At 41.4% G+C, this 15101-nt stretch overlaps 1 protein-coding gene across 1 annotated transcript in view; it reads right to left on the bottom strand.

Annotated features, from left to right (window-relative positions):
- The window catches only part of kcnh5b (potassium voltage-gated channel, subfamily H (eag-related), member 5b), a 322323-nt gene that overhangs the window by 87288 nt on the left and 219934 nt on the right, over window positions 1-15101 (bottom strand). Inside the window, exon 9 of the mRNA XM_078563325.1 lies at window positions 3920-4172. Coding sequence (XP_078419451.1) covers window positions 3920-4172 — 253 coding nt within the window. The remainder of the gene's footprint in view (window positions 1-3919; window positions 4173-15101) is intronic.

Genomic DNA, 15101 nt, shown 5'->3' with positions numbered 1-15101 from the left:
TGAAATAGGACTGTTAGCTCTGGCTGAGATGTATGCTGCCTTTCCAAAACTCTGACTAGACTATAGATCTACTAAAGACTATGTGGAATAAACAGGCTGCCAGATTACAAACAGATTCTTAACGACTGCTTCCCTTTGGTATCTGTATCTTTTAATTACTGTATATGTGGCATAAATTTTTAAAAGGAGCATAAAGTATCTATTCCCAGTTAAATGCTGAAGGCAAATTTCTAATGAGGTGCATCAGGATCAGTTTGAGATTCTAAAATGTTCCATTATTATTGTTGTAAAGCATTACAAAGGAAAGCACTTGTGTTTGAAAATACTTCTGATCTAATCACAGGACATTTATATAAATAGTTTCCTTCATTGTCTATTATGCTTTTCCTTGTGCCTGTGCTTGATTTGTCATTAAATTCACATTGTTTAACAGGCATGATGGTCTGGATTTTGCGCTCCTCTGCCAGTGGATTTGAAGGTGGGTGGGGCTCATAAAATCCAACATGTGGCCTGACCACCACCTCCCCACCTGTCCCTGACTTCTCTCAAATTTTACGGGGTGGGGGGAGGGTGGCGGAGGCATTGGATGGCCTGCTCATTTGGGTCTACTGAGGCCCTTAAGTGGCCCACCACTATTCTACTCGTGGCAGGGCAAGGCCCACCACAGGCAGCTTTAGCTGCACAGGTTGGTGTTGGATAAGAAGGAGGGAGCCTCCTTTACGGGTCCCCCGTGTGGATTAAAGGCACCCTCCACTCAGGTCATCCTTCACCCTTTACCCTCCTCCCCTGGCCTCTCAAACCCAGCCCCCACCCCCCTCACACCCTTTGCCAGGGCCTGCCAGCCTCTCCTGAGCAATACCCCAGATTTAGCTTAAGTCTGGGCTCCTCTTCATCTGGACGGCCTGTAATCCCAGCAGCGGCCACTGCTCCTGCCTGACGCCGCTGGGACTACAGAGCTTCTGGCCATCCAATTGGTCAGCAGATCTCTAAGACAGGACTTCCTCCCGAGAAGCCTCACCTTAAAGCAATTAATGCTGCATTAAGTTGCTGAGGGGCAGCAGTCACCATGGTGGATGGGCTTGCTAACGACTTTTTAGCCAGGCAATCGGGGACCACGGCGTCCTAAAAAACTCAGCCCAATTTTAACTAAAAGACTCAGCTCAATATTAGACATTTTCTAAAATGTAAGAACTTAAGACTATTTTGTTGATTAAATAAATATTAATGGAATTATACTTGTGGTACTGCATGCTTAGCACCAAACGAAGTTTCTTAGAAATGTATGATTAGACTTTTCTCATTCACATGCCTTTGCGCTCATCCGAAATTGCTGTTCAATTTGCTCATGAACAAAGTGAACACCACAACCTTTCATTATTTTCTCAGTAAATTCTGGTCCAATATAATCCATCATTCATCATTGTGGTTTCAGACTAAAAGCTCAAAAGCAAATGCTATTTCTAGGAACATAGGAATATATGAGCAGAAGTAGGCCATTAAGCCCATCGAGCCTACTCCTCCATTCGATACGATCATGGCTGATCATCCACTTCAATGTCTTTTTCTCACAATATCCCCATATCCCTTTGTGTCATTGGTATTTAGAAATCTGTCAATCTCTGCTTTAAACAGACTCAATGACTGAGCTTCCACAGCCCTCTGGGGTAGAGGATTCCAAGGATTCACCACCCTCTGAGTGAAGAAAATTGTCCTCATCTCGGTCCTAAGTGGCTTCCCCCTTATTTTGAAATTGTGCCCCCTGGTTCTAGACTCTCCAACCAGGGGAAATATCTTATCTGCATCTACCCTGATTATCCCTTTAATTATTTTGTAGGTTTCAATGAGATCACCTCAGTTTCCCCAATCTCTTTCATAGGACAGTCCTGCCATCCCAGGAACAAGCCTGGTGAACCTTCATTGCACTCCCTCTATGGCAATAATATCCTTCCTAATGCAAGGGGACCAAAACAGCACACAGTACTCCAGGTGCGGTCTAACCAAAGTTCTATACAATTGAAGCAAGACTTCACTACTCCTGCACTCAAGTCCTCTTGCGATAAAGGCTAACATACCATTAGCCTTCCTAATTGCTTGCTGCACCTTCATTTTAGCCTTCAGTGACTTATTGATGAGGACACCCAGGTCCCTTTGTACATCTACACTTTCAAATCTCTTAACATTTAAGAATTCCTCTGCTCATCTGATCCTCCTACCAAAGTGCATAACCTTACATTTTTCATTCATTTTCTGACTCATTGCAAGGATTATCACAGCTGCTGTAGGACTGACTTAGTTTCTCATACTTTATTCAAAATAATAATAAGCATTTTTAAATGTAATTAACAACCTCATATATTTGAAACAATTCCACACTGAGGAATATTGACATAGCTCATATTATTCAAGAAGAATAAACAAGAAATCTTTGTCTTGCATGCCAAAAAAAATCCAATTGGAGAAAACTGCATATTTGTGTTCTAATACTAACCAATTAAATTTACAATGCTTTTATGTATAAATTAATTTGTAGAATCCTTTTAACTTGAAGATATCAACTCAGTATTACTTTTTCCTTTATTTTGTGAACATATTTATGTTGTCCTCATTTTATCATTCACTATTTTTCAAGTTGTGATGGAAATTAGTCATATGTCTGGATAGACATAGCATTGTCACTCAACTATAATTATTGAAGGAATATTTTACCTAAAACTTTAAAATTATTATCTACTTGTCTCATTGAGGCAATCTGGCTCACCCACCATTAAATACTGAAAGGAGTTAACTATGCCCAAACAAACTCAAGCAAAAGGCAATTGTAGGCAGCATAGGGTTGAGGAGGGAACTTCTCTGCACCTACCAGGGAATCAAACTTGGAAATCATCCAAGGGGCTCCACAAGCAACAGGAATAAAAAGGGTTTTTTCAGGGCTGATAAATAGTCCAATATTGAAGACTTTGGCTCGCTAATTTAGCTTGGTTAAAGGTCATGGTTTCTAATGTGCGTAAATGGCTATTTGAAATGTTCACATTTTGGCTTTTGAATTGGTGATTTTTATTGTGTGTAAAAGGTTCTCTAAGAAGAGCTGTATGTTATCTTAGGTGAGAGGGGTCCAACATCTGACAGTTAGAAGATTGAATTGGTTGACTTCATAATAGTTACTTGCACCGGCATAACTCCCTCACTTTAATTACCTGTTTTCCTTATGTTTTGTTGAATACATGTGGAATTCATATGTAATAATTGCTCTTTTGTGTGTTGTCACACTACTTTGATTTATATGTTTTTTCAAGCGTGACAACATTGTCAGAAGCATAAAAGTAGGTTACATGCGTGATTACTCTCTTGGCTCTTGGCGTGTGGTACGGGGAGAAATAAATGAAAATAAATTAATGGTCAAATGAAGAATGAGAAATCAATGCAATGGGCACAAAATATGAGGAGCGATGGAATGACTGGAATGACCTCTGAAAATATGGGTTACTGAACTAAAATGGGACATAGAATTTAGAACAGATGGTTCATATGCCATCATAAATAACCATGAAGGAAAAAAAATAGCCTCTCTAAGTTGAGATGACAACTGTAGATTTCCACATGCATTATATATTTACAAGCATTACATGCAGGGATAATGAATTGTGATCAGAGGTTCATTGAAGTCAACCCAATGCAAATCAGAATTAATTCTGATTACCCTACCGTATTGAGCAGAAATACCTGGCAGACTTACTCTGCCTAAAGAGGATGTCCCTGACAAATTAGATGACCATGTTTTCAGCATGGGTTTACGTTGGTACATATATGGGCATTAAACCAAAAGATTTGAACACTTTTTCAAAAAGAAAATTTCCCTTTCAGACTTATTGGAACCCTCACAGTTTATATTAAAGGTGAGCAAGGATTGAAATTAAAGTACCTAGAATAGCGACAACTTCATCATCCTGAATGACCTCCAGTGATCCAGAAACTACAAAGCAGAGCGCATCGACACTTTCTCCAGCGTGATAGATTAGGTCACCTGGAGCGCAATGTATGGTTTGGAACTCCACGGCCAGTGCTCGCAGGCAGCCATCACTAGCAAGCCGAAAAGCTGGATGCTCATTAAACACCTTGCGGTTCAGGTGGACACAAATGTCAGCTCTCATGTCTTTGGGACAAATGGCGAGGACCTAGAGTGATTTAAAAAGAGAATGCTTAATCTTACACAGAATACATAAACACACAGCTCTATTTAAACAACAGAAAGAAATAAGTCAGGCATTTTCATGTTCTGGCACTGAATCGTATGTTTTTATATTATCCGCTGGTTTGTGGAGTCACTGAGTAGAAACTTTGCCAAGAGGAATTACATGAGGACTTTGGTCTGAGTTTCAAACACCATACTACATTTCAATGGAAGGCTACATCCAAAAATACATACATACCTTTGTTGGAAGGTAAGATGTTTAGAAAATTAGATGAAGATGGATTGGATTTTTAATTAGTCTCTTTATCAGTGATTGTCATAAGAATGTGTAAGCAATAAAAATTAAATTTTTGGCCTTCATGAATTCAGAAAGATATATTGGCCCAGGTTTTATGCTAAGAGCAATGGTGAGGCTATCAATGCACAGTTATTTAAGAGTAAATTGAACAGCAACTTCCAGTATTTGCATATGTGCAGTTCAATGTGGAACTGAAAAAGTTACTGTCTGAGTTGCTCTATTCCTCCACTGATAGACTCACCATTCAAATACATGCACTGGTGTGAAGTCATGGTACTTACCCACTAGATATCCACAAAATGCACCAGAAGAAGTTAGGCTTTGCACATTTAAAAGTAAGTGCATTTTCAATAGCATGATAAGTCTTCATTATCTGCCAGGTACTGAAAATTTACTCTTGCAAAAGAGTAGACTCTCATTCATTTTCATTATTGCTTGAGATTTAAAACAAATAAAAAAACCCTTCTTGAATTTTTCTTTCTGTCTCTTTTATCTCTGATCTCATCTTTCTTTCTCTCTCTAGTCTGCTTTCTGTACATGATTTGGCAATGAATTAAATATTGTAACTTCAACCTCCTGGTTTAGACTCTTAGTGGCCCAGTAAAGGCTTGTCAGTGTAATTGGTTAAGGAGATGTACAAGTGCTTGCATTATTCATGTAGTTCTCGGATGCTCTGCAGAGGGCACTGCATGGTTTTGGATTTCTAATTACTGCAATTCGAGGTGCAGATTCCCACAAGTACCATTCATTTACTGCAAAATCTGGGCCAATAAGACATTGGTGTAAAGAGGTTACTAATGGGTTACTAATAATAATACTAAATATACTTACCTCTGTGGCTAATGTTTAGTTAAAAATAGATGTGAATAAACTAATGAGCAAGACAAATGGAAAGTAGTAGCAAAGTTTTATTCTGTTATTTTCTCTATTCAGGACATACTTCCCATGCAAAAAATGTGAATGCCGTTTATTAAATGAAAAAAATAACAACTTGTTCTTAACACTATTCAGTAAAAGAGCAATAGCAGAATTGCTTGCGTCTTTACTTAGGATGGGACAACTAACAAAAGTAAACCCATTGTCAGACATATCAATTAGTTTTTTTGACAAAAGGCCGAGATGTCAAAGGTTAAATTAAGCAGTCACATGAGCAAGAATCAATTTAAGCAGAATGCAGTCACGTTCCTCCTAATTCATCGCATGTAAGCTGTGATTTCCCAACTTTTACAGGCATAAACTAAAATAAACTTATAGGGCAGAATATTGCTGTTGGCATGCGGGGGCGGGACCGATATGCCAACACGTAAAATGATGGGCGTGCGTCCCGATGTCATCGTGCGTCATTTTTATATTTCGTTCGGCAGCTGCACAACCGCTGAACTGTCAGCGGCCCATTTAGGCCATTAACAAAGCAATTAAACTTGTTAACAATGCTGCCCATCCAACCTTAAGGTTGGCGGGTAGGCAAAGAGCCCAAGCATCCTTTGCATTTTTCAGGAAACCTGTTTCCTGAAGGGTTTATAAAATAATTAAATAAATTTCCAAAGCTCCACAAACACGTCCCAGCTCATGTGACACTGTCACATGCGGGTACATGTTTAAATAAATTTTTACTTTCTTTATTAAAAACTTTTATAATCCATTCAATCTCCCTGAGGCAGCTTCATGCCTCAGGGAGATTTCTGTGCTCTTTCGCGTGTCCTGACTCTCCCTCCTTCCCCCGCCCCCCCCGCCCGCACAGGTAACGCTGAGCGCTACCGGCCCCGCGTTATGCTGGGCAGGCCTTAATTGGCATGCCTGCGTAAAATGGCAGCGCGCAGCCGATTACGGACAGCGATCAGCTCTGTGCCCACCTGCACCCGCTCCCGAACAGCCCGCCCACCATAGGAAAAATTCACCCATAGAGAACAAGCCCACCACATTTATTATGGAGCAAATTAATAAATATGGAGGATCAATTTATAGATGTCAGTATTTTAAAGATACAAATAAAGTAAACAAACTACAGCCTCAAATGAATGCATAAAAATTGATCAGTTTTCTTGGTTTTGTGCTAATTTCGGTGGTTGAAGCATGTTAAAACAGCTTTATTACAAGTGGGTCTTGAATGGCTTTCATTCCTTTTTGTTAACTGATTCAGATTGCACTGAAACTTTGGAAGCCAATTTGATTGCACTTGCCATCTTGAGATTGCTCTTTTAGATTCTATAAAATATGAGTAATTAACCTTTAATTTCCAGAAAGGAACAAAGTGCAGCCATAATTGAAATTCTGGTGGTGGTCCAGGTTGCAGGGTATGGGAGTTAAATTAAAGGATGTCAACACAAATGTCTGGAGGACAGTAGACTGATTGATACAGTTTGTCCTTTCACCTAAAAGCCTAAGAGTATCCAGACTTATGGATATTATAGTAAAAACTCTCCTCTGTTATGCTATTTGAGCATGTTGCATATTTTGTGAGATCACTTTATATTTGTCTCACTCTATCTATATGTTCAGTCAGCAAATAAATCAATCATTTCAATAAGTCAGTTATTTAATTGAGAAGCTTTATAATCACACAGTCAAATGTCAGACATAGAGTTTACTGTGTTTGTAGTGCTGGTATGGGCATCAAGGCATGAACAGTTGTGCCTGAATGACCCCTGCTCTCTGAAACGTTGTTAATGTGTTCTTCTCCAGGTTGTAGCAGGTTCAAACCAAGATTCCTTTAAAATGTTTCCCTGCTTCATGACATCTGTTAAGCATAGTCAGAACCGCTCTTAGTTCTTCTCTCTCTCTTCTCACAACTGTTAAAGAGTTCTCTTCTCCCACCAGCATTCATTAATGCAAATGGGTAACTTCATTATAGGTTATGGTACTTGATTAGATTCTGAGGGAGATCATTAACTTTTAAAAAGAAATTTGAACTCCCAATCTTTTACCGAAAGAACCATGCCATAACATTTCACGTTTTAAACAAAAACCTTTACTGCACACAAATTAAGCAAAGAAAATGCTAGTAACTTAACGCTATAGTTCATAAACCCTTATTATTTAAACCCAAAGATCTCAATAGGACACTCCTGTGCTATTTTATTCCCACCCAAGAGTTCCCCTATATATTTCAGGAACTTGAGAGTTCCTTCTCGGTCCAAACCAAGGTGTGCCACAGCTCTTAGGAATTCAATTTAATTCTCCTCAGTTTCCCAGTCTCACACTTATACTTCCAGAGCTCTCACTTTCTGCTAGGATATCACTTCTGAGCTCCTCCACTAGTTTTTCGAGGCAGATCTGACAATTTTAATTTCTCATGCATCTGGGCTTTTCATTCTGAGCATGGGTCCCACTTGCAATCCCTGCTTAGCGACTGCAAATCAGGAACACCCCTGATTCCTCTATGCTCCTTGTTCTGGCTACTGACAGATACACAACTGCCATCTCACAGCTCTCCAAGATGACTGCCTGTTTCTGTGAGAAGAACATACAGATAAAATCCATACAAAAGGGTAGTATATAACCTGCAACCTATCTCCATGGCAATGTTACACTGGGATGTTGTAGATAGAGGTTTAAACTACTTATCCTTTACCTTCAAAATAACCCTTTGATTCTGGGAGCAAATGAATAATTTATATCTCTAATGGAGATAACAGCACTCTAACTGGTTCCACCAAGAAACCCAGTGATGACAAGTTACTTTTAGCTTCTTAAATTTGGGGAAACTAGATGAGAAATTGAAACCTGCCTGGTTAACACTCCCAGCTTCATAGCATTTTTTGAGATGGCTCCTCCAGATAGGTCCAAAGTAGCCATTATAATCCCAGCCATGAATGCCTTTTACCACCATCCCAGCAACACAAAACTTCCCCTTTGAACTGTAATTGCCCCAGGTCTATTTGAATTGCTGTTATTTCAGGGTTGTTTACCAGTTTCTCAATCAGGTGTTTCCATTCATCTACATTTAAAATTCAATTCAAAACACTAAAAATTATAACTCAAAAACACATGAAGCACGAATTTAGATATTTGCAACATATAATTTAAAGTCGGAATTTTTCTTCACTTTACTGTTCCAAATTGAGTGGTAGAGTGGAGGGGGATGGATTGGGTGGTGAAATTGCTGGGTGGGAGGGGGGAACCTAATCTGCCAAACCATCTAAGCCTAAATGTTTCTCCCTTAACCAGGAAATGATGGTCAATAGCTGCACTTCATTGTCCCAGTCTTCACACTGAGAATACCATCCATCGTGTTGTATGACACTACCACAGTGCTAAATCGGATAGATTCAGAATAGATCTAGCAGCTCAAAACTGTGGCCCAGCAGCAGCAGCAGATTTGTGTTCAACCACAATCTACAACCTCATGGCCTGACATATCCTCACTCTACCAGCCATCAAGCCAAGGGGCCAACCCTGGTTCAATGAAGAGTTCATTTAGGCCAGGGCCCCGGTGCAGTCAACCTCCATTGCTGGAGCCTCAGTACAAACCCCTTCTGTACTTGTGGAAAGACACAAGCAAGGCTACATATTTCCGATGAGTGGCCCCTCTACTGACTAATTGGCGGACTATTCATCTTAAACTCAGCAAATAAGAAGGCTATCGCTTGTCTTCGGGGATTTGCATTCACTAAATAAAATAAAAATGAAGAGGGCAGGAGAGCATGTCAGGAGCAGCACCAGGCATACCTAAAAATTAGGTGTCAATCTGGTGAAGCTACAACACAGGGCTACTGGCATGCCAAACAGCAGAAGCAGCATGCTGTAGAAAACATTAAGCAATCTCACAACCAATGGATCAGATCAAAGTCCTGCCAGATCCAGTTGTTGGTGGACAATTAAACAACTAACAGGAGAAGGAGGCTCCAACAATATCCCCACCCTTAAAGATGGGGAGTCCAGCACATTAGTGCAAAAGACAAGGTTGAAGTATTTGCAACTATCTGCAGCCAGAAGTGCCAAGTGGATGATCCATCTCAACCTCCTCCTGAGGACCCGAGCATCACAGATACCAAACTGATTCACTCCATGTGATATCAAGAAATGCTGAAGGCACTTGGTACTGCAAAGGCTATGGGCCCTGAAAATATCCCGGCAATAGTACTGAAGACTTGTGCTCCGAAACTAGCCATGCCTCTAGCCAAGCTGTTCCAGTACAGGTATAACACTGGCATCTACCTAACAATGTGGAAAATTGCCCAGGTATGTCATCCCACAGAAAGCAGGGCCAATCCAATCCAGCCAATTACCACCCCATCAGTCTACTATTGATTATCAGCAAAGCGATGGGAGGCGACATTGACAGTGCTGTCAAGCAGCAATAACCTACTCACTGATGCTCAGTTTGAGTTCTGCCAGGGCCATTCAGCTCCTGACACCATTACAGCCTCAGTCCAAACATGGAAAAAAGAGCAGAGGTGAAGTTACAGTGACTATCCTTGACATCAAAATAGCAATTGACTGAGTTTGGCATCAAGAAGCCCTGGAAAATTGAAGTCAATGGGAATCAGGGGGAAACTCTCCACTGGTCAGAGCCATACCTAGCATAAAGGGTGATGCCTGTGGTTGTTGGAGGTCAATCATCTCAGTCCCAGGACATTAATGGAGTTCCTCAGGGTAGTGTCCTAGGCACAACCATCTTCAGCTCCTTCATCGGAAATTGAACTGGAACAGCACGTCAGAGGCTGGGAATTCTGAAGCGAGTAACTCACCTCCTGACTCTCCAAAGCTTGTCCACCATCTACAAGAAACAAGTCAGGAGTGTGATAGAATACTCTCCACTTGCCTGGATGAGTGCAACTCCAACAACACCAAAGAAGCTCAACGCCATTCAGGACAAAGCAGCCCGCTTGATTGGCACCCCATCCACCAACTAAACATTCACTCCCTCCACTCCCTCAAACACAGTGGCAGCAATGTGTACCATTAACAAGATGCGTTGCAACAACTCACCAAGGCTCCTTGAATAGCACCTTCCAATCCCATGACTATACTGCCGAGAAGTACAAGGGCAGCAGATGCATGGGAACACCACCACCTGCAAATCCCCCTGCAAATCACACACCATCCTGACTTGGAACTACTTCACCATTCCTTCACTGTTACTACATCAAAAACCAAGAACTCTCTTCCTAACAACACTGTGGGTGTATCTACACTACATGGACCTCAGTGATTCAAGCTGGCAGCTCACCACCACCTTCTCAAGGGCAATTCCGCATGGGCAATAAATGCTGGCCTAGCCACCAATGTCCACCTCACAAGAAAGGATAAAAAACGCTCAAGAATGTTGTCTGTCCAGCTGTTATTTATTGTTCCTGAGGCTGGATCTGCAAATTCCTCAAATTGTTTTCTCTCCTAGTTCTGTTCTTATGTTCAAAATGGGTCAATCTTACACTTGCAACCAAGGACAAGAGTATATATTTTTTTCCCACCGCTATGCTCACCTCCAAAAAAAAACTATTGCGGCATCATGCTTGATATGGAGATTAGACCTAATGTTAATCTAAAACCCTGGCATGATCTAGACCAAATTAACTAAATCTATGGTTAGCCTCTCAACTTCACAACCGTATGTATTGAAAAGTTAGCAAATTACTGAAAGCTAACCAATATGACTGAAAATAACAAATATAAGAGCTGCCTATTGGACAGGCTCTGAAGAGCTCTCAGGGTCCAAATCTTATGCAGCAACTGATCCTCTTAAATAGTAGATCTGTCACTTCAGTAAAGCTCCTTCTTGTTCAAATCATACAAACTATATTCACTTCCGCTGTCCTAGTTGCATCAAAGCCGCGGCTTTCTCTGACTAGATCCCATGTAGCTTCCCTCGTTCTTCAAATCTAGACTTACTGAAGTAACTGCCTACATTTTGATTCTTTCAAAGGGTCGTTTTCAATTACCAATCCCTACTGCGGGCTTCTATAATCCTTGGATCCCTGCAGTAATTTCTCTTCTGGTTTTTGGATGCCTACCAAATTCCCTCAGATTCTTGCAGTCACATCGCTTCATTGTCCTTGAATTGTTACAGCAAATCCTCCTTGGATTCCTGCAGATGCTGCTATTCTTACAGCAGGCCCTCCCTCCAACCTAAACTTCAGCAGGGTGACAGCCCAACTGACTCAACTTGTAGGAGTATACATGAATTTGACCGCATGATTGGAATTCAGCGGACTGGATACTGCTCTGCCATCTGCCGCAGTAAGAAACAAATGTAGGAAGAAATATAAAAGAGTACGATAATAAAATGACCAAAGAAAAACTTGGAAGCATGATAAAATTAGAATTCATCCAGGGATTCACCCAACACAAAAAATAATAGCACTTCAGTTACTGCACTATAGGCTTCATTTCTTCTTAGTTTTGAGAGCTGCTCACTTCTGAATATTTATAAGTCCCGAGGGAATATCCTCTATTTTTGTGAAGGTTTAATACTGAAAAATTGGCCAATCCAGTGAATTAGGAAAGTGTTTGTTTTGTGCTATGATATGATAATCAACAAACCTTAAGGTGTCCTGCAATGGCTTCTCATATTACTCCCGTACCATTACTCTGGAATCACTCAAGGATCTATCAATGGCCCCCCACTTCTTTTTCTCATCTGTCTACTAGCCCTCAACAATGTCTTCTGAAAGTGCCTCAGGTACCACATGTATACTGATGATATTCGCCTCTACCTTGCCAGCACCTCTCTGGGTCCTTCTAATTTGTCAAACTGCTTATCCAGCTTCCAAAACTGGATGGGCAAAAATTTCCTCCAACTAAATATTGGGACAACTGAAGCCTTTCTCTTTGATCCCTGCCACAAATTCCATTCTCTGGCCACCATTTCTATCCCTTGTAACTGTTTGAAGCTAAGCCAGACTCTTCCCAACCTTAGGTGTCGTGCTTGACCCTGAGATCACCTTCCACCAATACTCCATCACCAAAACTGCCTACCTTTCACCCGTAAACCATGTGCTCATCGACCTACGCTCGCTCCTGATTTTCAATGCCTCAATTTTAAAATCTTCATCCTTGTTTTCAAATCCCTCCATGGCCTCACCCTCGGCCCCTCCCCCCATCTCTGTAATCTCCTCTAGCCCCACAACCTTTCATGAAATTTTTGCTCCTCCTAATCTGGCCTCTTATGCATCCCCAATTGTAATTGCACCACTCTTGGCTGCCATATCCTTTGGCTGCCTTAGCCCAAAAGTCTGGAATTCTACCCCTAAGCCTCTCTACCCTGCTCTCCTCCTGTAAATTAATCCTTTAAACCTCTTCAACCAAGCTTTCAGTCATCTGTCCTGATATTTCCTTCTATGGCTCCGTGTCAAAAATGCCTTTATTGAAATCGCTCTTGTTAACCATCTTGAGACCTTTTGCTATGCGAAAGATGCTATAAAAGTACAAGTTGTTGTTGTTGCCCAAAATCGATTTTGTGGATAACAGCAGGTTGTATTTTTTTAAATCCCAATAAGCTTGCAACTTCTGGTAGCACAGGAAGTCATTAGGCATCTAATGCCTGTATCCACAGGCTTAACCAGAGTTTCCTACATTGCAACAGTGAATACCTTTCAAAATTGCTTCATTGATTTGGGGCATTCTGATGTAGGTGCTACATAAGTGAAAGTCTTTCTTTCGTTATTTTATTAACAATGTAATATATTCTAACTTGTCTTTCACATTGATTTGGATTTTGCGGTCAGTAGCGAAGGAATGGCACTTCACTAACAGTTCCCCACAGAATTTTCACAGGCTTCTCAGCTCAGCGTAGATTCTCTTTAATCCTGGATTTTTTCCAGGGGTGCAGCCTCTATAGGGATCACTGATGTCTTTGAGCAGTGCCAGAAACATGAAGGCTCTTCAACAAATGAGTTTGAAGAATCCCCACTGTGACACACAGGGTGGAATTTAATGGGAATGGCAGTGGGTCCGTCCACAGATGGAAAACACCACCACAGCATTTTCCAGGAGCCCTGTTGGGATTAAGTCTCAATTAGGCAGTCTGTTGACTCCCATCAGGGTCCCTAACTCCACAGGGGGTAATTTTCCACCACACTTCCTGATGTGAGGTGGATTTCCCACCTCAGAGACTGGCAGCTCCCCAGTATTGGGAGCCATGGCCACTGGAGGTACCGCACTGGGGCCTACTGGAAGGCCCCAGACCAAGAAGAGTGGGGCAGGATCATCAGAGCCAGTCAGGGAGGCCCCGGTGAGTGGGGGGGAGGTGGTGGCCGGTGTCGTTTTCAAAGGCTCAGGGAGGGTGGTGGTGGTATCCTGAGGGACCCTTCATTTCCGACTGTGGGTCATTCCTTTGGGCACAGGCCAGGCTGCAGGCAAACATTTGTGCACATGGTGTGGCCCCACATGCTGCTGGTTGGATACCAGTCATTGTTGGATGAGGCCCTCAAATGGCCACTTAAGGGCCTCATTTGGCCCCTGGGCAGAAGGCAATCCTGCCCTGAAATAAATCAGGGGCTTGCAGGGATGGACGGAGTTGGGAAGGTGACAGGGTCTCCAAGCTGCACATTCCTGGCCCATTATACATTCATCCTGTCTCCCAGCTTGCCACTGGGAGAGCATTAAATCACAGAGTCCAAACCAGAAAGTATAATGTGGAATCCACCTAGCTGTGGTCATCTTGCTGCTCGTCAATTATTTCAGAGAAGTTGTTTGTTTACCAGTAATGCACAGTTATTGGAACAGGAGTTGGAGTTCAATTCTTTTTTGTATTCTTTTTATCACAAGTACTTTAATTCAGGCTCAAATTATGCACCCAGTTTTAACCCATTCAAGGCTCATCCACTTGCCCAGATTTAAAAGCAGGTCCATGTTTCTAACCAAACCAATCTAAGTCTTCAAAGTTCAGTCTCAGCATTAAATATGATGGGGCTGATGTTCTGCTCAGGATGCAGTACTCAATCTGGGCCCAAATTACACCCACAATTGCACCCATTTTGAGAAGTAATTTTCTCGAGCATCCACTCACTCATTTGCAAATTGCTGAACCAAAAATCTGCCATGAACCAGCACATTTGGGCAGCATTTAAAATATTTCTTTTAAACCTGTTTTATGAAATATTCCTTTGTGTATTTAAGAGAGACATCTCGGCGCACTTTGAATAATGCAACTTAAAATGGGTTTCTCACAAAAAATTCTTAACCAGAATGTCATCCACCATCTGTGAATAACCAGATTTTAATTGACTAAAAATTAAGTTAAAAGAAAATACATTTCTGGTTATATTGGGCAGCTGTAGTCACTTTCTTAGCAAATCAAAAAAAAAGTCCTGTATGAAAACCTTTTTAAATAAGTGCCCTTGTGCCTAGAAGAATCAACTTAATTTTTCGGGCCTTTTCAAAGGCCTGCAAACAGGCACAATTTGCAGAATTCACCATGAAGGTGTAGCTAGCTTCTAACTTGATGTTTTTTAAAACAACTGCAACAGATCGCGGGACACTCGATTTGCGCTGCACGTCATTTATGCTTAAAATTTTACAATCTTTTGCGTGGGTTAGGCCGTTCTCGGGTGAATCGTGACTAGCAAACCAGCACAACCAGGTGGAAACTTCTCCCCTGATATTTCTATCTTTTGAACTGCATAGAATATTTACATAAATAACAAGCCAGGATGCCATCAAAGTGCTGTTTGA

Source organism: Cetorhinus maximus, chromosome 18 (genome assembly GCF_964194155.1).
Source record: "Cetorhinus maximus chromosome 18, sCetMax3.hap1.1, whole genome shotgun sequence".
Taxonomy (NCBI): Eukaryota; Metazoa; Chordata; class Chondrichthyes; order Lamniformes; family Cetorhinidae; genus Cetorhinus; species Cetorhinus maximus.
Note: the sequence above shows the minus strand (reverse complement) of the source record. Positions and strands in the feature narration are given on the sequence as shown.